This window comes from Phocoena phocoena, chromosome 9 (genome assembly GCF_963924675.1).
Source record: "Phocoena phocoena chromosome 9, mPhoPho1.1, whole genome shotgun sequence".
Classification (NCBI taxonomy): Eukaryota; Metazoa; Chordata; class Mammalia; order Artiodactyla; family Phocoenidae; genus Phocoena; species Phocoena phocoena.
Window position 1 is genome coordinate 38,558,746 of NC_089227.1, and position 27,412 is coordinate 38,586,157.

General features: G+C 36.8%; 1 protein-coding gene across 6 annotated transcripts in view; it reads left to right on the forward strand.

Moving 5' to 3' along the window:
• DGKB (diacylglycerol kinase beta) overlaps nt 1-27,412 on the forward strand; it is a 645,730-nt gene that overhangs the window by 69,990 nt on the left and 548,328 nt on the right. For all 6 annotated transcript variants that reach the window (XM_065884106.1, XM_065884107.1, XM_065884111.1 and 3 more), the window contains exon 2: nt 24,541-24,617. In XM_065884106.1, coding sequence (XP_065740178.1) covers nt 24,541-24,617 — 77 coding nt within the window. The remainder of the gene's footprint in view (nt 1-24,540; nt 24,618-27,412) is intronic.

The window sequence follows — 27,412 nt, forward strand, 5'->3', positions numbered from 1 at the left end:
AATACCTACGTCTACTTAATTATTCATAGCAATATGGAATCTGAAATTAATGTGTCATTTTTACTTCAGCACGTGATTAATGTAGTTAGAATGCAAGTAGATTTGCACCACATTTGAATCATGTACAGATTCTATACACATTAACAAACATCTTCTACTTACACACTGTTATGACAAATTAAATTGGTACAAACTTGCTGAAGAGCAAATCAGCATGATGTAAAAAAGCCTTAGGGCTTCCCTGGTGGCGCAGTGGTTGAGAGTCTGCCTGCCGATGCAGGGGACACGGGTTCGTGCCCCGGTCCGGGAGGATCCCATGTACCGCAGAGCGGCTGGGCCCGTGAGCCATGGCCACTGAGCCTGCGCGTCCGGAGCCTGTGCTCTGCAACGGGAGAGGCCACAACAGTGAGAGGCCTGCGTAGCGCAAAAAAAAAAAAAAAAAAAGCTTTAAAATATATAAAACCTTTGACCCATGTATGTGTCCTTCAGGAATTTATCCTAAGGATGGAACCAAATATGATGTAATGATACGTGTATATATCATGTTTATTATACTTTTAACATTAATGTAAATTTTAAATAATTTCAGTGCTTAAATATAAGAGATTAGTAAATGAAACACAGACAGACAAGGACACTCTGTTCAGCCAATACTAGTGATACTAATGGTTTGGATATATGTTTATTAACATGAAAGAATATTTAAAATACATTAAATATAAAAGCAACTTGAAAAATGCCATGTAACCTGTAATCCCATTTTTCATAACTTCTGATGCCAGTTTTATAACTGTATTTATACATGCATATTGAAAATATTCCAAGAGGATATCACAATGATAATAATAGTCATTTGCAGATAGAGACATTATAGATGGTTATCTTCTTGTATTTAAGTGCATTCCTTTTTTTTTAATGGGCATTATTATCTATATATTCATAAAAAATACAGTAATCTTGCCTTCATACTTGAAAATCTTAATGGCAGAGGGACACATGCCACTTAATATGATGTCATCCGGGGCAATGAGAGCCGGGGCATGTAAAGTAATCTGTGACAGAAAGGGAGGAAAGGAATCGCAGAATTCTAAAGACAATAACAAATTATTGTTTTTTATATTATGAATTTGGATAAATTTGCTGCCAATTTCGTGTAATTGGCCATCTGTCTTGGTTAATTCAGACTCTTAGAAAATCTAATAATTTGGGAAAGATCCTTGCATATGACTACATAGATTCTTAAATTTAAAAAGGGTAATTGATATTCAACTATAATCTGCTCAAGATTTAAATAACAGTTGCAAAGCGACAGTTGTTGAAAAGGTAATCCGATAACCTCCTTCAGAGTAACATTCAAGCAAAACCAGTAAGTATGCCATAGCAAAATGACAATAATAGTAATATATGAATAAGAGAAAACCTAAAATCTTTCACACTTTCCACTTCACACTGCCTCTTCTCAGGTTGTCCATAATTTCAGATTTTAACTGAAACAAATATCCAAACAATTTAGAATTTTCTTTATAGTTGTATATGTGCTAGAATAATGTGCCTTAGGTAAAGCTCTTACTAGGTAATAATGGAAGTTTATTTTAATTTCTTGGAATTCTCTTAATTTAACTTTAACTTTGGAGGAGATACTTTCCCAGTCTTTCTCAGGTTCTTCCTATCATAAAAACAACATCAAGATGATTTCTCCACAGCGTGTAAATCTCTTATGCACATTCAGACTTGTAACTTGTCATTATACTCCTCCCAATTCTGTAGGTGAGACCAGATAACACTAAAGCAAGTCAGAGCCAAAAAACTAACAAGGCAGCTGGCTGTCACACATTCTAGTAACTCAAGCCAGTTTACAAAAGTCACACTGTCAGGAAAATGAGCTTACTGTCCTTTATTTTTTCTCCTTTGCAGCGGACACTACAAAAATTTTGTGAGGCAGTATGGGTTTATGAGAACGTCGCTGTCTAGTATAAACATGATTTTATCGTGATGTTTGACAGGTTGCAACACAAAAGAATTTCCCACAGTTATTGGACAGTATAGTCATTTTTACTTAAGGTTCATTTATACTTCCTGGTGATCTCATCTTTGGTCCACTGCAGAAGCCCTCCCATACTCATCTCCTGAAGTTTTCTATGGTATAGATGGTTTGTTTATGCAGTTCTCTGTTCCTCATTATTGATTACTTAGAACAGGTTTATTTGACTCCTCCAATTGGCTGGCTTATATTCCAACTCTGTTCTTGGCTTTTCTCACACTTGTGGTCTCTTCCTCATTACCTTCTTGGTTATTCTTTAGTTACTTTGAATTCACTGACTTTATACATTCTGTTTCTACTTAGTAGGTGTAATGTATTCATCCCTCATTATCTGAATCAAATCCATTATTGAAAATGTGTTGACTATTGATTTTTTTAAATAGTAGTAGCTTCTATGCCATTATTTTTAATAGGAAAGTTAACATGCATTCCCAGCCTATAAAAACACCCAACCAAATCTTCCAAAGTAGTAATAAATACTGAAGCACCTATACAAAACTCAACAGACTTTTGCATAATATAAAGCACTAATGCGCCAATTACTTAACCATTTAACACCTAATTATTTAGCACTTTTTGAGCTTATTAGTGTATATGTGTGTAGTATATAATGATACTGCTGTGTAAACTATTAGCTACGAATTACCTATTCCCCCTAAGCGGAAACGTGAAGAACGATTAAGTTACAGATGCAGTAAATAAAAATAACCCTTAAAACAAAAACAACAAAGAAACGAGGTAGATTTTTTTTTTTTGCGGTATGTGGGCCTCTCACTGCTGCGGCCTCTCCCATTGCGGAGCAAAGGCTCTGGACGCGCAGGCTCAGCGGCCATGGCTTACGGGCCCAGCCGCTCCGCGGCATGTGGGATCTTCCCAGACCGGGGCACGAACCCGTGTCCCCTGCATTGGCAGGCGGACTCTCAACCACTGCGCCATCAGGGAAGCCCCTATGAGGTAGATTTTAAAATTAAACTCTTGCAGACTTCTTGATTGAAGTGAAAAGTGGGGTGGAAGATGTAGTCAAAGCTGCTGCTTGCTGAAGGGGGAGGATGAGCAGAAGGGGGCTAGAGAGGCAGGAATAAATGCCTGAGGTTTGACCATGTCCAAGTACATGGAACTAGTGGACAGTTTTGTCTTGTTGGCTCTTTTAACTCTAGAAATGGGTGGTTGTAAACTACCAGCTGATGCCGGAGACCACAACAATAAGAGGCTTAAAGCTTGAATTCCGCATCTGTTTCCATTCCCTTTGTTTGTGTCAATAAAACTGGTGATAATATGATAATATGAGATGCTCATATTCCTGTCATGATCACATGCATTTGTCAAATTATTTTTCAAATTTATTTATTTAAGAATGTCCTTGAAGAAATATTACAAATAATCAGTTTAATTAAATCATTGCTGTTGAGTGCATCTTCTTAATGTTCTATGTAATAAAATAGGAAGTATGCATAAGTAATTCTGATTGACACGGAAATATGTTGTCCCAAGGAAAAGCACTTGCTTTGATTATTGGAGGTGCAAGTTGAATTATTCACTTTTCTCATAGTATACCATTTTTAGTTGAAAGAATAATTGGCAGACTGTTTATTCAGGTATTTTGCCAAATTATTTTTATCTGCATGATCTAAAATTTATTTAGAGATTTGTACCAAGTATTTATATTTTCTTTGAATTCACAGTAATAATTACACTGAATGAATTTCTTGCTGTAATTTCTTGCTATTGCATACAAACCAATTCTGCAACATTTTCACTGTTCACAGTAGTAAATCTGGCCTTTTATACTAGACCCAAGATGTGTGTTTCATTAGTTCTCTTCATAAAACTTTTGGAAGTTTACCAAATAGTATAGAACAGTGTGTTTTTCCATACTTTATTAGGCATGAGGTCTGTTTTAAAGCCCAGTTGATTAATATGAGTACCTTCTTGCTCTCAGGACCATTTCACTAATCCTTTGTTAGAGCAGAGTCACCTCCATTAGCACCTCACTGCACATAATGCATCACTCATATCGTATAATATGCCTTCAAGGTTGTCAGTACCCCTGGCTGTAACAGTAACAGTGGTAATGGGAGATGTAAAGATCACTTGTACGTTATCTCAAAATCAACAATCCTGGAAGGATGTCCTTGAGCAGAACATACCCTAGATATATCAAAAGAGCTGTTTGCAGATTTTTCCTTCTTCTTGAATTCTTCTTGAAACTTTTTTTTTTTTTGGGGGGGGGGGTACGGGGGCCTCTCACTGTTGCAGCCTCTCCCGTTGCGGAGCACAGGCTCCGGACGCGCAGGCTCAGCGGCCATGGGTCACGGGCCCAGCCGCTCCGCGGCATGTGGGATCTTCCCGGACCGGGGCACGAACCCACGTCCCCTGCATCGGCAGGTGGACTCTCAACCACTGCGCCACCAGGGAAGCCCTTTCTTGAAACTTTTTGATGAATGGTGACAGAAAGCTTTTCACTGAGCGTTGACTACCTCTTCATCATTTAGCATTACACTTTGGACTTACTACAGTATTGATGCTGAGGCCATGCTCTCCCTGGATTGCTCCCAGGCAGTGACCAAGCACAGTGGTGTTGGCCTGGGGTCCAACCAGGAGCTCACTACTTTCTCAGAGCTTCACCACTTCTGAGGCCTGCCTACCCAGTTTTCATCTTCTTGTCTCCTTTCCCAAGTGCTAGACCTGCTTTAGAATGTAAAGGCTCTCCCTGTCTATGCCCAGTCCCTTTTATTTTTCACAGATATCTCTCCAGTGTCTTTCATGAACGTCTCAGAGAATCTGAACTAACATACCTTTTAATAAAAAATAACTTTACAAAATTCCATTAAGATCCCTGGGGTTTACAAAGTAATGCTTTGGCTGAACATCACCTTTAAAGTTTCTACCCAAATCTAGTGTGTAGTGAGTTGAATAGTGCCTGCCCCCTCCCAGCCCCCTCCACAAAAGATATGCCCAAATTCTAACCCCTGGAACCAGTGAAGGTAACCTTATTTGGGAAAAGGGTCTTTGCAAATATCATTAAAAAATCTCAGGATGAGCTCATCCTGGGTTTAGCGCAGGCTCTAAGTCCAATGGCCAGTGTCCTTATAAAAGGCAGAAGAGGAGGGAGGCGGAGTCAAGATGGCGGTGTGGGAAGACGCAAAGTTAGCGTCCCTCCACAACTAGGGTGCCTGCCAGCAGCTGGTGGGGGACTCTGATGCCCAAGGAGACGGGAGGAACCCCAAAGTAAACTGGCAGCTTGTGGGATCTTCGTTCATGAGCCGAAGCTCCTGCGGTGGGAGCTTCGAGTCCAAACCACTGGACTTATAGAGAACCTCAGACCCCAGGGAATATTCATCGAAGTGAGGTCTCACGGAGTTCCTCATCTCAGCACCAAGACCCAGCTCTACCCAACAGCCTACCAATTCCAATGTTGGAAGCCTCAGGTCAAACACTCAGTAAGACAGGAACACAATTCCACTCATAAAAAAAAAAGAAAAAATGAGACGGCAAAACAATATGTCACAGATGAAGGAGCAAGGTAAAAACCTACAAGACCAAATAAATGAAGAGGAAATACACAATCTACCTGAAAAAGAATTTGGAGTAATGATAGTAAAGATGATACAGGATCTTGGAAGTAGAATGGAGGCACGGATTCAGAAAATATAAGAAATTTTTAACAAAGATCTAGAAGAACTAAAGAACAAACAGAGATGAACAACACAATAACTGAAATGAAAAATACACTAGAAGGAATCAATAACAGAAAAATGGAGGCAGAAGAACGAATAAGTGAGCTGGAAGACAAAGTGGTGGAAATAACTGCCAAGGAGCAGAATAAAGAAAAAAGAATGAAAAGAATTGAAGACAATTTCAGAGACCTCTGGGACAACACTAAATGCACCAACATTCGAATTATAGGGGTCCCAGAGGAAGAGAAAAAGAAAGGGTCTGAGAAAATATTTGAAGAGATTATAGTTGAAAACATCCCTAACATGGGAAAGGAAGTAGTCACCCAAGTCAAGAAAGCACAGAGAGTCCCATACAGGAGAAACTGTAGGGAAAACATACCAAGACACATGTTAATCAAACTAACAAAAATTAAATTCAAAGAAAAAATATTAAAAGCAGCAAGGGAAAAACAAAGAATAACATAACGGAATCCCCATAAGGTTATCAGCTGATTTTTCAGCAGAAACTCTGCAGGCCAGAAGGGAGTGGCAGGATATACTTAAAGTGATGAAAGAGAAAAACCTACAACCAAGATTACTCTCCCCAGCAAGGATCTCATTCAGATTTGATGGAGAAGTCAAAAGCTTTTCAGACAAGCAAAAGCTAAGAGAATTCAGCCCCACCAAACCTGCTTTACAACAAACGCTGAAGAAATTTCTTTAGGCGGAAAACACAAGAGAAGAAAAGACCCACAAAAACAAACCCAAAACAATTAAGAAAATGGTAATAGGAACATACATATCTATTATAACCTTGAAAGTAAATGGATTAAATACCCCAACAAAAAAGCACAGACTGGCTGAGTGGATACTAATACATGACCCATATATATGCTGTCTACAAGAGACCCACTTCAGACCTAGGGACACTTCCAGACTGAAAGTGAAGGAATGGAAAAAGATATCCCATGCAAATGAAAATCAAAAGAAAGCTGGAGTAGCAATACTCGTAGCAGATAAAATAAACTTTAAAAGAAAGACTGTTACAAAAGATAAAAAGGGACACTAGATAATGATCAAAGGATCAATCCAAGAAGAGGATATAACAATTATAAATGTTTATGCACCCAACATAGGAGCAACTCAATACATAAGTCAAATGCTAACAACCATGAAAGGAGAAATCAACAGTAACACAATAATAATAGGGGACATTAACACCCCACTTATACCATGGACAGATTATCCAAACAGAATATAAATAGGGAAACACAAGCTTTAAATGGCACAATAGACCAAATAGATCAAATTGATATTGATAGAACATTCCTCCCCAAAAGTGGCAGAATACACTTTCTTCTCAAGTGCACATGGAACATTTTCCAGGATAGATCACATTTGGGTCGCAAATCAATCCTCAGAATATTTAAGAAAATAGAAATCGTACCAAGCATCTTTTCTGATGACAACACTGTAAGATTGGAAATAAATTACAGGAAAAAAACTGTAAAAAACACAAATGCACGGAAGCTAAACAGTGAGCTACTAAATAACCAAGAGATCATTGAAGAAAATAAAAGAGAAATTAAAAAAAATTCATAGAAACAAATGACAACAAGAACACGATGACCCAAAACCTATTGGATGCAGCAAAAGCAGTTCTAAGAGGGAAGTTTATAGCAATACAATCCCACCTCAAGAAACAAGAAAAATCTCAAACAATGTAACCCTACACTTAAAACAACTAGAGAAAGAACAAAGAAAACCCAAAGTCAGTAGAAGGAAAGAAATCATAAAGACCAGGGCAGAAGTAAATGAAATAGAAATGAAGAAGACCCAGGCAAAGATCAATAAAACTAAAAGCTGGTTCTTTAAGAAGATAAACAAAATTGATAAACCCTTAGATTCATCAAGAAAAAAAGGAAGATGATGCAAATCAAGCAATTTAGAAATGAAAAAGTTGCAATCACAACTGACAATGCAGAAGTACAAAGGATTATAAGAGAGTACTACAAATAACTATATGCCAATAAAATGGACAACCAGGAAGAAATGGACAAATTCTTGGAAAGGTACAATTTTCCAAGACTGAACCAGGAAGAATTAGAAAATATAAACAGACCTATCACAGGTAATGAAATTGAAACCATAATTAACAATCTTCCAACAAGCAAAAGTCCAGGACCAGATGGCTTCACAGGTGAATTCTATCAAACATTTAGAGAAGAGCTAACACTGATCCTTCTCAAACTCTTCCAAAAAATCGCAGAGGGAGAAACACTCCTAAATTTGTTCTATGAAGCCACCATTACCCTAATAGCAAAACTAGAAAAAGGTATCACACACACACAAAATTATAGACCAATATCACTGATGAATATAGATGCAAAAATCTGAAACAAAATACTAGCAAACAGAATCTGACAGAACATTAAAAGGATCATACACCATGATCAAGTGGGATTTATCCCAAGGATGCAAGGATTCTTCAATATACGCAAATCAATCATTGTGATACACCACGTTAACAAATTAAGGAATAAAAACCATATGATCATCTCAATAGATGCAGAAAAATCTTTTGACAAAATTCAACACCCATTTATGATAAAAACTCTCCAGCAAGTGGACATAGAGGGAACCTACCTCAACATAATAATGGCCATATATGGCAAACCCACAGCAAGTATCATACTCAATGGTGAAAAACTGAAAGCATTTCCACTAATATCAGGAACAAGACAAGGATGGTCACTCTCGCCACTCTTATTTAACATAGTTTTGTAAGTCCTAGCCACGGCAATCAGAGATGAAAAAGAAATAAAAGGAATACAAATTGGAAAAGAAGAAGTAAAACTGTCACTGTTTGCCCATGATGTGATACCATACACAGAAAATCCAGAGATGCCACCAGAGAACTAGTAGAACTAAGCAATGAATTTGGTAAGGTTGCAGGTTACAAAATTAATCCACAGAATTTTCTGGCATTCCTATACACCAACAAGGACAAATCAGAAAGAGAAATTAAGGAAACACTCCCATTTACCACTGCAACAAAAAGAATAAAATACCTAGGAATAAAACTGCCTCAGGAGGCTAAAGATTTGTATTCAGAAAACTATAAAACACTGATGAAATAAATCAAAGATGACATAAACAGATGGAGAAGTATACCATGTTGTTGGATTGGAAGAATCAATATTGTGATAATGGCTATACTACCCAAAGCAATCTACACATTCAGTGCAATCCGTATCAAAATACCAATGGCATTCTTCACAGAATTAGGACAAAAAATTTTACAATTTGTATGGAAACACAAAAGACCCCGAATAGCCAAAGCAATCTTGAGAAAGAAAAATGGAGTTTGAGGATTCAGGCTCCCTGAGTTCAAACTATACCACAAAGCTACAGTAATCTAGACAGTATGGTACTGACACGAAAACAGAAATATAGATCAGTGGTACAGGATAGAATGCCCAGAGATAAACCCTCATTCCTATGGGCACCTAATTTATGACAAAGAAGGCAACAATATACAGTGGAGAAAAGACAACCTCTTCAATAAGTGGTGTTGGGAAAACTGGACAGCTACATATAAAAGAATGAAATTAGAGCACTACCTAACATTTAACACAAAATGAAACTCCACATGGATTAAAGACTTAAGTGTAAGACCAGACACTATAAAACTCTTACAGGAAAACACTCTTTGACATAAACCACAGCAAAATCTTTTGGATCCCCCTCCTAGAGTAATGGAAATTAAAAAAAATAAACAAGTGGGACCTAATGAAACTTAAAAGCTTTTGCAAACAAAGGAAACCATAAACAAGACGAAAAGACAACCCTCAGAACGGGAGAAAATATTTGCAAATGAACCAACAGACAAAGGATTAATCTCCAGAATATACAACCAGCTCATGGAGCTCAATATCAAAAAAACAAACAACCCAATCCAAAAATGTGTGGAAGACCTAAACAGACATTTCTCCAAAAAAGATATACAGATTGCACACAAACACATAAAAGGATGGTCAATATCACTAATTATTAGAGAAATGCAAATCAAAACTACAATGAGGTACCACCTTATGCCGGTCAGAATGGCCATCATCAAAAAAGCTAGAAACAATAAATGCTGGAGAGGGAGTGGTGAAAAGGGAACCCTCTTGTACTGTTGGTTGGAATGTAAATTGATACAGCCACTATGGAGAACAGTATAGAGGTTCCTTAAAAAACTAAAAAGTAGAACTACCATATGAACCAGCAATCCCACTACTGGGCATATACCCTAAGAAAACCATAATTCAAAAAGTGTCATATACCACAATGTTCATTGCAGCACTATTTACAATAGCCATGACATGGAAGCATCCTAAGTGTCCATCAACAGATGAATGGATAAAGAAGATGTGGCACATATGTGCATTGGAATATTAGTCAGCCATAAAAAGAAACAAAATTGAGTTATTTGTAGTGAGGTGGATGGATCTAGAGTCTGTCATACAGAGTGAAGTAAGTCAGAAAGAGAAAAACAAATACCATATGCTAACACATGTATATGGAATCTTAAAAAAAAAAAAGAAAAAAAGTTTTTGATGAACCTAGTTGCAGGGCAGGAATAAAGAGGTAGACATGGAAAATGGACTTGAGGACATGAGGTGGGAGGGCAAATTTGGGGAGAAGTGAGAGTAGCATCAACCTATGTATACTACCGAATGTAAAACATTTGGCTGGTTGAAAGCAACAGCATAGCATAGGGAGATGGGCTCGGTGCTTTGCGATGATGTATATGGCTCGGATAGGGAGGATGGGAGGGAGGCTCAAGAGGGAGGGGATATGGGGACATGTGTATGCATATGGCTGATTTGCTTTGTTGTGAAACAGAAACTAACACAGTATTGTGAAGCAATTATAGTCCAATAAAGAGCTATTAAATAAATAAATAAATAAATAAAAGGCAGAAGAGAAGAAGACACAGAGAAATGGAGAAGACTATGTTCCGACAGGGACAGACATCAATGTGATGGGTCAACAAAGCCAAGATTGCCAAGGATTTTCAGCAGCCACTGGAAGCTAAGGGAGAGGCATGAGACAGATTCTTCCTCAAAGCCTCCAGAAGGAACCATCCTTGCAGTTACCTAATATCAGATCTCTGGCCTCCCGAACTATGAGAAAATAAATTTCTGTTGTTTTAAGGCACGAAATTTGTGGTAATTTTTTACAGCAGCCTAAGAAACTTACAAACAGTGTTAGCTTACTTTCAGCAGCTTTTGTGTTCCTGGCAGGTATTTTTTTTTCTCCCCCAAAATGACCGAGAATTTTCTCTGTAGTAGATAGAAGCACATTGATCAGTGGATTCCTGCAGTTCCCTGGGAGGCTGCTACAGCCTCATTCATCTTCTCATTTCTGATTCGTAACTTGTGCAATGGTACACAGTCCTTAAACCATCTCTGAGTGCTCTGTAACTAAATTCCTTTACAAAATTATCACTATTAATCATTTCCTTCTTTTTTTAGATCTCCAGAAATATTTAAACAATGTGGGAGAAGCCTTTATCCTAATAGGTAAATGGCTGGAATATAGCTAAATTGCATCAGAAATCCTCTCACTTAGAATAGCCAGCTCATTTATTAGCGTATTAGCATTTTTTAAAAATTTGATCACAAATTATGGCAAAGTTTCTTGGAAGCATTATAGCAAATATACCAATGTAAGATGTGGACTGTGAGAGATACCATTAAAAAACCCACCACCACCATAAATTTCCTTTCTGAACACTGCCTGATAGGGATATTCAGAAAACCAAGCGACAGTATCCAAACACAGTGTTTCATCTTCAGTCTGCTCTCTGATCGATAACGTGTAAACATATAAAGATTGATTGTCTCATGGTAGGTAAATTCCTCAGCTTAAAGTTGTCAACTGAAGGGAACTTAAAGCCAATCACTTTTCAGAGTAGTAAGTATAATTCTAAATACATTTCTCGATTATAATACCAGTACTAATATTATTAGAGGTTCTAATGTCCTGGAGAATTTGCCATGCCAGAAAAACATATTCCTTTCTGAACTGGAATTCTTGCTGCTTTCTCCTTTTTTCAGTTTATCTGGTAGTGGGATTAGACATCTCCAGATTCCTCAATCTGAACTTTCTGTTCGAAAGTTGGATAAGACTTAAGACAAGTAAGAATTAGAGATGGGAATATTTAGGAGGGGGATATTTAGGGGGTGTGGAGCTGAGTATCCTTCTAGGGTATCTGGAGATGTTTTAAATTATGAATCATAGACTGTTGTGGCTGGAAGAGTCCTAAAATATTGTGTCTTCTAATCTCTCAGTGTTAGAGGGACAAAATCGAGGTCTGTTTTATGAGAGGACTCTCCTACAGCTCATCTGAGAACCAGGGTCTAGAATAATTCCATGTATAGTTACATCCCGCCTTTTCACATTAAAGCTTTCACAGCCTCCAGAGGCATGGTACGGATGAGTGTGGGTACAGAAAGCCACAAGATAAATGTGCTCCTTCTCCTTGAGTTCTATTTTGAATTTAAAATTTGGGGACAGTCTTTTGGAGTTTTACGTTCTTTAAAATATCTATGTGAACAAATTATATTCTTTGAAATATGTATGCCAGCAAAGTAAATAGTTTTCTATTTTTCCAGGTTGCATAATATTGTGTTTGTTGGTAAATGTACAGAGAGCTGCCAATTTTTATGGTCAGAAACTACTTAGAAATTTTGGTAATTTTGTATTGTCTTAAAACAGGACATTATTATCGTTACGACTACAGAATATACTATTGTTTCCAGAATGTCTGATTCCTCAGTAAATGTTCTGCAACTCACAAAAGAACTTGAAAAATAAAACAAAACTTTCATCTTCTGAACTAGCGTGGGTTTCAAGATTTTTAATGGTGTACAGATTTAAAATTGTAACTCAGAGTTGCATTTCATTAAATATTTTGATTGAAACACATATAATGACTGCACTTAATGCTATTGCCTATGAAAGTGAATTTTCCATAACAAGGTCAAAATTGATAATTTAAATATAACTTTAATTGAAATCATTTTACGTTGTATCTTGGTTGTTGCAGATAGGAAGTTTAAAGCATCTAGTGAAAATGCAAAAGTAAATGAAAATTGATAATAATCTGAAATTAAGTTTATGGTTAAAAAAACTTTCCCAGAGCTCAGTATAAATCTGACAGCAGAGATGAGGTTAAGGGCTCACAGTTAATATAATAATACTTAATGTGCACCAGGTACTAATCTCAGCAGAAGCACAAGGAAGATATTATTATTATCATCCCCATTTACTAATAGCAACATTGTCATCACAAATAGTGAATGGTGGTTAATTAGCACTAGCGAATCTAAAAATCTTGATATTTAGTTGAAAATGAGCTCATTAGTTTGAAGATGCCACATCATATTTGTGAAGGAACGACTTGAACAATACTGCATGATCATTTCTTGCAACTATATATATATATATATATATATATATATATATATATAAATCTAGTCTATCTCTCTGGAAAAATACAGTGAATTCAATTTGTAAAACCTACCCTCACTGAATCTAATAAATGACTCAAAATAACTTTTAAAAAGAAAGAAAAAAATATAGGGAATAAAAGAGCAGACTTTAACTTCAAGGAGTGGGGAAAAAATATGTAACTTCAACCATACAAGTTATAAAGTGTTGTCAAGGAACAGAAAGTGTCAATTATCTCCCTGTTACTTTTCAGCCTCTCCAAAATGAACTGAGTGAGTGTGTGCTGGCATGGGTAGAGTCGTCAGAAAGGAAGGGAAGAGCAGGGGTGGTGGAAAAAGGGACAAGAGGCTTATGCCTCTCTAGAGAAATAACCCTTTTCATTACTAACAGTGATGGGTCTACGTAGACCTTAACTACTTGAGCTTTCTATTTTATCCTCTGGACAAGGGGGAAGGCTGAAAAGACAGTTATTAAACAGAATGTTATGTGTCCAAGCATAATTGGCCACTTAAGAGAATGGAGAAAAGTTGAAGGGAAGGGGACAAAAAGAAAGACAAGAACCACCGAGGTACTGTTAGCTCTGGGGAAACACACATAGAAAACAACCTGAAGTACCAGTTTCTCTCTTTCATATCCCATTATGGCTGGTACAAAGCAGGTTGGCGTCTGAGTAGAGGGCATAAAGCTCTGAAAAGCACAGTAACTGCCCAAAATTGTTCTCTCAGACTGAAGAGAATGACCAGCGGAGTCACAGGGGACTCTTCCTGAGTTGAAGTAATGATCTAACACCCGAGGGCAGTGCCCCATGAGAAGTCATTGAAATAGTCTCCTTGTTTCCCCCCATAACTCTCTTGCCCCTCTCACTCCATAGCACTTGGATGGACAAACCACAACCCTAGTTAATTTTAACTCTCCCCCTATTTTATAGCTGACTTAGCCTTCCGTGTGGCCTGACAGTCATGCCCCATTTCCCTTGTCCATTCACTTCCGCTGTCTTTTCAACACCTCACACCTCTCCTCAAATCACCATCTTTTCCTTTGTCCTCTTTGCTCAGCTCATGGCCTTTCTTTCTCCTCCATTGGCTAAAGTAATCAGAGGAAAACTTTACACACACCAACTGGACATCTATCTCCCGCATCACATGAATCCATATATTGTCCCATCTCACTTAGGTAAACTGTCCATGCCCCGCACCCTAAGCCAGACCTTCTGACTTCCTGCTGTGAATGAGATTGTGTTCTTTCTTATTCACTTAAGGACACCATTTTAGTGGCTTTCCCTTCTTTTCCCTTCATTTTCAATTGTTCCCAGTCTACTGGATCATTTCTATCAGCATGCTGTTTTCTTTTTTCTCCTCTTAAAGAATTATCTTGAGTCCACTTCCTGCAGTCCAGCTACTGCTCCAAATTCTTCGCTTCCATTTGTAGCAAATCTTTTTGAATGAGTTGCCTCTGTTTGCTGCCTCCCACCCCTCCCATCTTATTTTCTCTTAACTCACTGTGATAGAGCTTTTGTCTCAGCACTAAACTGAAACATTTCTTGACAGGACACGAATGACTTTCTTCTTGCTAAATCCAGTGATCAGTTTCTGCCCCTCATCTTACTTGACATTATGTGACACTGAATTCATGCCACTTGCTTCTCCTGGTTTTCTTGCTATCTCACTCAATACTCATTCTTAGTCTCCTTGCATGTTCCCCTTCTTTTCCTGATGTCTGAAATTCAGAGTGTTCCATGTCTCAGTCCTTGGTATCTTTCCTACATTTATTCTCTATGTGATATCATCCAGCTCTGGATTTAAACATCATTTATACAAATAACACTCAAAGTTAGTTTTTTAGCTCAGACCCTCTTCTGAATTCCACACTTACGTATAATTGCTTCCTTGATTGCTACACTTGGATGTCTAATAGATTTCTCAATTGTAAAATCCCTAAAACTAGAGTTGAGAACTCTCCATCCCAAGCCTGCTCCCTCTGTAGTGTTCCCCATTTCTCTTTATCCAGTTCTTCAAACATAAAACCTTGAGATCCTCTTGACTCTTCACTTTCACAACCCATATCCAATCCATCAGGAAACGCTTTTGGCTCTGCTTACAAAATACTCTGTCAAAATAAAACAAAAAAAAAATTAAAAAAAAAAAGAAGAAGGGGACTTCCCTGGTGGCACAGTGGTTAAGAATCTGCCTGCCAATGCAGGGGACATGGGTTTGATCCATGGTCCGGGAAGATCCCACATGCTGTGGAGCAACTAAGCCCGTGAGCCGCAACTACTGAGCCTGAGCTCAGAGCCCACGAGCCACAACTACTGAGCCAGCAGGCTGCAACTACTGAAACCTGTGAGCCTAGAGCCCATGCTCCTCAACAAGAGAAGCCTCCTCAATGAGAAGCCCGCGCACCGCAACGAAGAGAAGCCCCCGCTCGCTGCAACTAGAGAAAGCCAGCGTGCAGCAACGAAGACCCAATGCAGCCAAAAATAAATAAATAAATAAAATTAATAATAATAATAATAAATACCCTGCTCCATCACTAATACCTTCAAGCAAAGTCATATCTCTAGACTGGATTAATATAGTAATTGCATAATTATTTTCCTGCTTTTATCCTTGTCTTCTGCAGTCTGTATTCAATACGGTAGAGTGCTCCTTTAAAATAATATTTTGAAGTAATGATAGATTCACAGAAACTTACCAAAAAATATGTACAGGAGGCCCCATGTACCAGCTGCAGATGGTTATATCTTACATAAATATGGTTTATAAAATTCTATCAAAACACTGGTATAATGCACAAAGCTTATTCAGATTTCATTAGTTTTATGTGAACAGAGTGCTTCTTTTAAAACATAAATTAGATTCAGTGTTTTGCCCAAGTCTCGCCTTTTCACAAAAGTCTACTCTAACCTTGTTGTTTAAAATCACAAACTGTCCTGCAAGCTGATAATCCCTTTTACCTTGTACTATTTTTCCATAATAGTTGAAATCTTTTAACATTTTGTATTATGTTTGTTTTCTATCTTCTTGCACTAGAATATAAACCATGTGACCCAGAATAATTTTGGTTTTGTGCAATAATATATTCCAGGTACTTAGAATACTACTTGTTTTAAACTCAATTCATGCCTCTCAAATACTTGAGAGAATAATTGCACACTTGCAGCTGGGGCTTTTGTTTATGCCCTTTATCTTTATTTGTTTTGAAAGACTTGTTCTTTCTCCCTAGAGTATATAAAATTTTATGTTCATTAGTTCATTAACTACTGCTCATACGAGTCCAATGTTATCGTCTCTTGCCAACTCCACACTCACGGTGTCATATCATACTGAAGGCTTGAAATGGCCATGATGGGAATATTTATAAGAGCTAAATCAGCAAACATTTCAAGTCAGCACTCTGTACCCTCAGCAGTTGTTAAACATTTGCCAGCACTCCACTGAATCTAACCAGTCAATTCAGCACCAATTAAAATTCTTTTTTTAATTAATTAATTAATTAATTTATTTATTTTTGGCTGCATTGGGTCTTTGTTGCTGCGTGCGGGCTATCTCTAGTTGCAGCGAGAGGGGGCTACTCTTCATTGCAGTGCACGGGCTTCTCATTGTGGAGGCTTCTCTTGTTGTGGAGCACGGGCTCTAGGTGCACGGGCTTCAGTAGTGGTTGCACACAGGCTCAGTAGTTGTGGCTCGCGGGCTCTAGAGCGCAGGCTCAGTAGTTGTGGCGCTCGGGCTTAGTTGCTCGGTGGCATGTGGAATCTTCCCGGACCAGGGCTTGAACCCGTGTCCCCTGCATTGGCAGGCGGATTCTTAACCCCTGCACCATCGGGCAAGTCCTAAAATTCTTAATTAAAATTGTTTTCCATATCAACTTTTTGTTATTGTATAGATGAGTGGCTCAAATGAGAGCATATATTTTCCTGGTGAATTTCCTATACATTACAATATGCATATGCAGTATAAGTTATTTCACGGGTTCTTAGGACAGTGTCCAGCTGGCTTAGGTTTATTAACAAAATTCTCAGATATTTTGTTTACCTAAGATTCACTCCTACAGACATTTTGTCCAAGGCATTGCAGTAGATGCACACATCAAAAGGTTAAGCATAGGTAGATGAAGAAGGGAAAAAATAATAGCAAACGCATAAAAGTGTTTTAAGGTCTAGTTGTTTAAGAGTATTATCAGCAAATAATGATATTAAAAGGAGAAAGGAGATTTTCTTCATGGTCTCAGATCAAGTTATTCTGGAGTTAAATAGTTGTCTTTCCAGGTAAATAGACGTAGCTAGCTACTGCAATGTGTATAGCCCTTTTCTGGAAGATATTATGGCCATTGTCTTTTCAAGTTAACAATGATCCCAAGAACTTGCAAGAACACGTGGAGAGGAAACTTATACTAAGGACACCTTAAGAGATTATTTTACATCTTTTCCTAGTGTAGTTGTATCATTAGAATATTCTTCTTAGGGTGTATTTTAAAATCCAAGTGTATAGATTTCAACTAGCATATAAGGTGCTACAGTGTGACTTTTTTTTAGCAATAGTTACCCTTTTTTTTTCAGTCTCTTGGTAGTTTTATTAAAATTTTCACGCAAGTAGATGTGAACTTCTGTCTCTTGATGACTAGTTCTCCAAATGTTTTATTCAATACTGCTGTAGGTGTTTCTTTTCTGCTGCTGACTACAATTTAAGTAGAGCATCTTCTGTATCGCCTGAGGAATTGCATTAATAGCAATGTCAACTTCTGGAATTTCAAAATACTATTTTTTGCCATTGTGTCCGGAGGTGAGAGTAGAAAAATTTTTATGTAAAATGTTCTAATAAGTTTTTGTTTCCCTGATAGAAGCCCACTGAGAAACAACCAGACAAAATATATATACATATATAGGAAAATATAGCAGGAAAAATTTGCTGATTAACTCTGTTTCTTTGTGTATCTTTTTTAAGAATCAGAGCAATGGTTAATTCAACCTTACCTGAATATGAGAATCATGTGAGGAGCTTTTTAAAAATCCTTATTTAAAAATCCTTATGTCTGAGATCCACCCCAGACCAATGCAATCTGTATCACTGTGTTTTGGGCCCAGGCATCAGTGTATTTTAAAAATTACTCAGGTGATCGTAAGATGGATCCAGGTTTGAGTACCGCTGGTTTAAAAACAAAACTGTTGTGGTTAGACAAAGATAAAGCTCTTTTGCTGATTTTAAGTACTATATGTAGCTAAGGGAAATGTTAATTATCAAATTTAATTTTGTATCATTTACAGATGGTTCTCAACTTACGATGGGTTAATTTAATGATTTTTTGACTTTATGGTGGTGCAAAAGAAATATATATTCAATAGAAACTGTACTTTGAATTTTAGATTTTGATCTCTTTCCAGGCCAGCCATATGTAGTACATTACTCTCCCATGATGCCAGGTAGCAGCAGTAAGCTGTAGCTCTCACTCAGCCATGGGATTGCAAGGGTTAACAACCCATGTAATTAGAACCATTCTCTACGCATACAACCATTCTGTTTTTTCACTTTCGGTAAATGTTCAATAAATTACACGAGATATTCAATACTTTACTATAAAATTGTTTTTGCGTTTGATGATTTTGCCCAGTCGTACGTTAATGTAAATGTTGTGACCACATCTTCATTAGGCTATGCTATGCTATGATGTTTGCTAGGTTGGGTGTATTCAATGCGTTTGTTTGTTTTTTTGCGGTACGCAGACCCCTCACTGTTATGGCCTCTCCCATTGCGGAGCACAGGCTCAGCGGCCATGGCTTACGGGCCCAACCGCTCTGCAGCATGTGGGATCTTCCCGCACCGGGGCACGAACCCGTGGCCCCTGCATCGGCAGGCGGACTCTCAACCACTGCGCCACCAGGGAAGCCCAATTTTGAGTTTTAAATGACATAAGAAGATCAAACACTTTGCAATCTCCAAAACACTCTACACATGCAAACTTTAATTCATAGTGTTAATAGTACTCAATGCATAAATCGAGTATAGATTCTAAGAGAATTATTATGAGGAGTTCCACACAGGGCAAATTGCTGTCTGCTGTAGTTGAAGGTGGCCGTGAGAAGTTTTGCAGACAAGGTGGCAGGTAAACTATGGCATATATTATGCTTGAACTTCATTTGACATTGAAGGGAATGCTGGCAAAAAGAACATAATGAGAAAAGGAAGGACTCTGGAATCATGAGATACCGTGGGAATTGGATGTCTATATATTGAATTGTAAATATGCAAGGCACAGAAAATAAATATCTCTAGGTACGTTTGGATCATATTTTGAGACATCTATGATGCCAATTGTGCTTCAATTCAAAGACAAAAGGAAATATTGAATGATGATGATGTGTTTGAAGTCTGTTTAGGATGGAACAAAGGAACAGGAATCTACTGGGCACTAGACACTTTGCTAGACACACTATTTCAAGGTCTGTATCATTATTCCAATTTCAAGTATTAGAAAACTGAGCCACAGAGAGGTTAAATATATGCCCAGGGACATTCAGCCAAGAGTTCTGGAGCCAAGACTCAAATCCAAATTTATCTGGCTTTAAATCTTTCCATTACTCCATGGGGCCTTTGCAATTAATCTGACAAACACATGTTGAGTTTTTTGGAATAAAGAAGCAAAGAGGCAGTAAAATCACAAGGGAAGCTTATTCAAGATGCAACAGACACCTAAAGAGATAGGAAGTAAACTAAAAGTGTTCTATTTTTTTATGTAGCATTCTTTAGGACCCATTAGCTTGCTTCTTCTATTTTCTAATCATTGCCAATTTCAATTTACTTTTCAATTTACTTTTATGTCAGAATTATATGAAAGGATTTAAATTTTCCTTGAAAATCATGTACACATTCAGAATATTCCTAACTGAACATTTCTGAAATGTAGCTACTTTAACTCTCATGGCATTGAATATTATGTGACTTAGCCAAACATGAGAGGATTCACAGGGAGCGAGTACTCTAGAGGACCTCTGGGGCGACTCATGCACTAGAGCAGGTGCTAGAAAGACAAGCCAGAATCTCCTCTCTCAATCCCCAGGTAGATTTCCTCCATTTCAGCATATATCAAAAGTGTTTGCACAACAGAATTACTCCTGCTTTTGGGCTTAGTACCACCTTACTTTTTAGATGATGCTGAGAGTGATGGAAAAGACAACCTAAAATGTGTTCTCTTTGTTGTGGTTAATAACATTAAATTACTTCCTCGTAAGATGGATATGCTAGTCAGAAGGCAGCCATTGGTATCCAGTGTTCTTCTCTAAGTTTTCTGCCCTAGTAGCCAAGGCAAGCATTGTTGACTCTGCAATTAGCCCTCTATTTCAGAATTGCCTCGTCATGATCCTCCTTTGCTTTCTAGGAGACCCAATAGTTTGTGCTGAGCATATGTCCTAATCCCTTATCCCAAGGGTTAAAGCAGCTGTTTTAACCTGGCTGCCTGGCATTTCAGTTGCCAATCTTTTTTGGAAGCCGGACCTTTGTCCCATTACAAATACGTATTAACGGTGAATTGATCTCCCGGTTCACAGCTGCCTGCCTGTCTGGCTTCCTGCTTGGATTTCTCAGCCCAGAATCTGTCACTGTGCTCTCATACTTGAAGTTCCAGTATTAGCTCAAATATGACTGAAACGATGTCTTTCACTCAACTACTATCTATTCATCTAGGTGTCACTTCCTTGGTATGTCTTGTACTAGTGGGTAGGTTGGACATAGTTATGCATCCTTTCTTCTCTTTGCTGTCCCAGTGTATTTTTGCTTTTGTTTTTTGACCAAGCCATGTGGTTTGCAGGACCTTAGTTCCCGTACCAAAGATCAAATCTGTGCCCCTTGCAGTGGAAGCACAATGTTCCGCCCACTGGGCTGCTGGGAATTCCCGCCCAATGTTGTTTTGGACAGACAGTTGATTATAATCAAAAGTTAGGAATGTTTATGATGATAGGTAATAGGAACAAATTCAGAAAAGCAATTGAGTTACAAAATAAGTGTGTGTTCCTATAAAGATACTAGAACACAGCAGTAGGTATTTCACAATCCAGTGCAATTTGGGAATCCAAGCAGATATGTAGACAGTTTACGTAAGGGAATTCTGTTTAAATAATACAGGGCTAAGGCAAGATATCTGGAACCCTCTGATGTTCCATGTACGATCTCCATCTATAGAAGATTGGCTGGAAAAGTCAAGACTTTAGTCTCAGGGAGGTTGGACCCAAAGAGTTTACTGGGACGTGAATAGAAGAGCAAGATAAGGCTCCAGGTTCTAAACTAGATTGTGAAGTGGGAATTGGATTGTGGGTAAACTTCAGATGTCAAGATGTTAAAAATGGAACTTGAGAATTGGAAAAGGAGCAAGTTGAGTTGATGGTGATTCATCTGAATATGAATCAGAGCTTCTTAAATTGTCCCAGACCAAGATCATCACTGAGCCTCGGCTCATGGAAAATGCAGTCACAGAAATAGAGATTTTGGCTCTTAATTCATTAATTTATTCCTAGCGGTCTCCCACTAAGAATATTCCAGTGTAAACTATGACCAGTAAACTGTTAAAAAGTGACGTGAATAATTTTGAAGGCTGTTGTTTTCTCCAGGGCATTTATAAATGATTACTGATTGTGTATTCCTATGCATATGTGAAATGAAAAGCCCATCTTCAGGTGGTATCTTCTTCCCCTTAAGTTTTATCATGGAGCCAAGCTATGTTTAAAATAGTCTATTGGGATATATTATTCCAGGATTTACACGTCTATATATGTATGTCTCTGTAGGTATGTACAGAAGGGTCTGAATCTACATCTATAAACAAGAGGAAGTAAAAGGTGTTCTGCTAACTTAGAATAGTGCTTTATCATCCCCAGAAAAGGATTTGGGAGTAAGGAGTCAGCTTCATGTCTCTTTTTAATATAGCACCTGGTCTCTGAAGTAGTATAAGTTTCTGCCAAGGTACACATCAAAGCAATTACTGTAATTTGTTGTATTTTAGGAATAGTTGTGATTATTTCAATCCCAATATTTATTGCAATTCTATTGTTCCAGCTTTGTAATAAATTGAATGCTGTGCAAAAATGAATATGTGCTTTTTCTTCCATAGGGAAACCTTCAATTTAGCAAGGGACACAGAATAACAAATTAACTTTGATCACAGTATTGAAAGTGCTGGCAAGATATATAATGAAAAATATTTATATATAGGAATCTGTTATAGTGCGTGCACACACACACACACACACACACACACACACACACACACCCAGAGAATCTCAACAAAAAGACAAACAACCCAGTTAAAAAATGGTCCAATGGCCAATAATCACGTGAAGAGGTGTTCAAGATCATTAGTCATTAGTAAATGACTACTCAAGTGCAAATCAAAACCATTTTATATCCATAGGATGGCTTTAATTAAAAAACTAAAAAATAACAAGTGTTGGCAAAGATACAGAAAAACTGGAACCCTCATACGTTGCTGATAGTGACGTAAAATAGTACAGCCCTGTGAAAATCTGTTTGGCGGTTCCTCAAAACGTTAAACATAGAAATACCATATGACCCAGCAATTCTCCTCTTAGGCGTATACCCAAGAGAACTGAAGCATGTATTTGAACAAAAACATGTATACGCTAATGTTCATAGCATCATTATTCATGGAAACAGCTCAAATGCACATCAGCTGATGAATGAATAAGCAAAATGTGGTATATTCATAAAATGGAATATTTTTTACCTGTAAAGAGGAATGAACTACTGACACATGCTACAACTTACATTAACTTTATGCTAAGTGAAAGAAGTCAAACACAAAGACAATACATTATATAATTCCATTTGTATGAAAAGTCCAGGGTTTTGGGGTTTCTTTTGGGGATGAAGAAAATGTTCTGGAAATAGATAGTGGTGATGGTTGCACAGCATTGTGAATATACTAATGAACCACTGAATTGTATACTTTAAAATGGTTATTAAAGTGGTAAACTTGTGTTGTGTGAATTTTATCACAATAAAAAAATACAGTCACATACATATAAAACTAAACAGGATTTACTGTATAAAGAAACAAATGTATAAATACAAATGAAAGTATAATTTATAAAATACAGGCATGATGCATTTGATGGGCGTCTAAGAGTGAATTTTTAAAGAGTGTTTCAAAAGCTCATTTGTAAATTAGTTTTCTGGGAACTGGAACATGTTTTATGATGATTCAAAAATCACTGAGTCTTAGGAGGTAGGCAGGAAAGATTATATTCAAATGCTAGGAAATAATATCCATGCCCTGTTTCCTAATAGGAAACTAAGAATCTTTTATTTCCCACATTTTAATTTCAAGCTGTTTTTATCACTGTTATTTAAACTGATTGAGTATTGAAATGACAGCAGTATTTGTTAGGTGTTGTTTTCCTCTCATTTAAATATATAATTCTGAGATTTCTTAGTGAAAATTATATTTTGATAACTATGAGAACATTATGTTAGTAGATTGAATACATATATTTTATTATATTTATATATAATTTTTAAGTCTCATAATATTTGTGTTCTTCCATGACATTATTTCATGCATTAAGATTCTTTTGTTACCATATTAATATGATGAAACTCCTGAAAATTATAAAAATTTTGACAAAACATAATTTAAAATACTTTTCATAACATCTAAACTTTTTTCTTAATTGATATAAAATAAGTTGAGCTTTATGTATGTTTAGAAAATTCTCTCTAAAAATGCCTGCAAAATACTAAGATCTATAGTTTGCCTCTGAATGGATTCTATTTTTCTTATTTATTCAGCAGGGCTATTATTAGTTAATAGACTGATTCTTGAAAAATGCACTGTGTATTGTTAAGTTTAACAAAGAATACCTATTTTTTTTAAAAAACTAAGACTATTTCATTAATTTAGAAGTTATGTTATCAAAAGAAACAGGGAAGAAGCATGCTACCTATTCATTTATTTGCACATTAATTCGTATAATACATAGGCAGTGTCCCCATTCTTGGTCAAAACATACTTTTTCCTGTTTGTTTGGGGTTTTTTTGGTCCTGCAGTGCAGCTTGTGGGATTTTAGTTCCCTGATCAGGGATTGAACCTGGCCCTGGGCCGTGAAAGCACCGAGTGCTAACCACTGGACTGCCAGGGAGTTCCCCTGTTTCTTTTTTTGTGATTGCCTTTTCCAATTAGATAGCCCTTCAAAAATGGTAAAGAACATTTTGCATGTTTGTCTTAAAATTTAATATCTGGTGATATTTATTTATATTTTAAGAAGTCTTTGTTTCTGGACTGTATTATATAACCACAGTAGCATATGTAAATAATTTGTGTGTTTTCTATTTCTTATAGATTCTACAAAGAAATTAAAAGACGTTCTTGAAGAATTCCATGGTAATGGTGTGCTTGCAAAGTATAATCCTGAAGGGGTAAAACCTTTTTTCTTTATTTAAGTTTCATATAGATGTTTGGGGGAGGGATTTCTTAATAAAGAATCCTTGGAAATAGATATTCATATACAAAATGAAATTCATAATGAAATGCTATTCTGGAAGATACATTAAATGGTGTACTACTTTTTTCACTCAAAAGCATTTTGCTAATGAAAAGAACATTTCTATATTGTGTGCTTGGAAGTGTATAGATTATTTATAATATATGCTAGGTTCTTTTCCTAAAAGTCAGAAAACAGTTTTAGAACGGGAGAGAAAGTGTGTCTGACTCTCTCTCTCTCTGACATACAGATGTTAACCCCAAATGAACATTGGCATGGGGCAGGCAGTATTCCCTTGACTGAAGAAAGATTCTGTGATGGCTTTAAGTGGTCTCTTACTTTAAAGAGCAGGCTTGGCTACAAAGAGAGGAATTTTTTTCTCCTTATCTTGTTTTAGCCTGTTACCAATAAGCTTATGAATCTCTCCCTGTAAAAACTTGATGTCCTGTCAATTGCTTTGAAGCATCTTACTTGAATGAATGTCTTTCCCTCCCTAATTATTTGTTAATAACCTTGTCTTTAAGACAAGGTTAGCTGAGAAATGTTACATATTAAATGTTTGATCATCATTGCTGTAAGTTCTTTTGCAGCTTCACCAAGTGACAGTTGGGTTGCATGGGAGCTAAAAGAAACTGCCCTTTGTAGAAGACTCTTTTGCCTGGATATATTATCTAGCCATTCATTAGATAGATTTGTTTGCTGATTAAAATGTGATCTGTTTTTTGTTTTCGTTACCATTGTGGTTTTGAATGTTTACAAAAGCACAGTTCTTGGCTATCCTTAATATTTAACTTCTCTGGGATTCATAGAACTAACATTTTAGTCAAAACCGAATCTCTAAATTCTGACCTCAAAATGTTCATATTGTTTTATAATTTCCTTTTAGTATTTCCAGTACTTACTATTCTTACTCCAATATTTACTATTTTTCCATCCATATTTTTATTCTGTCTGCATTCTAATACACAATTATACTTTTTAAAGCTCTTTAACCTAAGATTTATTTTCTTTTTTAAAAATAAAGTTAATGTTTAGTGCCTACAAATGATGCAGAAAATAGACAATTTAAAGCTACTCCCATTTGCCTATATCATGAGGGAAAAAAGCAGGCATCTGGCCTACATTTTCCTCACATTTCATTTTCCTAGATGCTTTAGAGTGAGAGAAAGAATGTTGGCAGATAAATTGGTAGAACTGAAAATCTCGAAGACCAAGAAAGCAGGGTTGGAAAGGTAAAGATGACAGCTTTACTGAATTGCTGTAAGACCCCAAAAATTCATTAATATTTACATTTCCCAATCATAGTTGAAAACATGCATGTTATCTAATCTACATACAGAGAGAAAAACAGTTTTTTCCCCCTAAAGATAGCTGTCGGCTATAAATTCAGTTGGAACGTGATCTTGTTTGTTTCAATTATTTCTTATTTAAAGGACTCTCAAGACTTAGTCTTACTGATATTATATGTTTCATGGGGATTATTAGTCACCATGTACTGGATTTATTGAGGTAATTACTAGATTCATTGTTAGACACACATATGATGTCAGCCTTTTCAATAATGTAATACCTCTCCATAAGTGCACAGGTCTGCTCTTGAAGTGCATTATTAAAATAATGACAGTTGAAAAACAAAAAAGTTAGATCTCATTAGGACCCAAAAGTATTTCTAATTTAAAAGTGAAATCACTCTCAAATTTTAAAGCTGATAGGTATTTTCCCGTCAGGAGAAAAATTTAAAGTTTTTATGAGTCTTTTAAACACTAGTATGTATTTTACAAAAGCTAATAGGAAATATTTAGGAATATTCAGTTTTAGAAATAAATCTTTAAGGCCTAGAGATTCTGTTGAGTACATGCCTTCATCAAGTTTATAAAAGGTTACTTTAATAGTAGGAAATAATTCATACTGTCAACTCACATGTGCAGTTACCACTCTCTATTGACTGGTCAAGTTGAGCCCAAAGTAGGCATAGACGAGTGACTACCTAATTGATGTTCAGTTGTACAAGAAAAGTGATTAATCTAGTCTTGCTTTGGAGTAAATGACTAATACTTTGTTTTCTAAAATGGAGGTGGCTTGTATCATCCATATAAAATGTATTTACAAAGAGAAAACAACCTAAATGTCTTTTAAAATTGCTTCTCCCCTTTACAAAGTAAAGCTGCTTAAATAGTAGATGCATTATTTTTCTTATGATTCACTTGAACTACTGAATTATAAAAGCTCTGTGTATAAAAGCTTAATCCAATGAAAATGTGACCTGTTTAAGTCTATTTGAATAGAGGAGAAATATTGTGTAATATATGGATGACTCATTTATTTTTAATTTCTATGAGGAAATAAATGACAGACTCATAAAATATAAATTTAAACAATGGCTTTAAAGATTCTTTAAGAATAAAAACTTGAGAAAGGTGTTGAGATAACCAAACAAATATGATTATAAAGTTTTTAAGTAAAGAAACTCATCTTAAGAAAAGTAAAATGGGGCTTTCCTGGTGGCGCAGTGGTTGAGAGTCCGCCTGCCGATTCAGAGGACACGGGTTCGTGCCACGGTCCGGGAAGATCCCACAGGCCGCGGAGCGGCTGGGCCCGTGAGCCATGGCCGCTGAGCCTGCATGTCCGGAGCCTGTGCTCCACGACGGCAGGGGCCACAGCAGTGAGAGGCCCGCGTACCGCAAAAAAAAAAAAAAAAAAAAAAAGTAAAATGACTTTCCCAAGATTAAC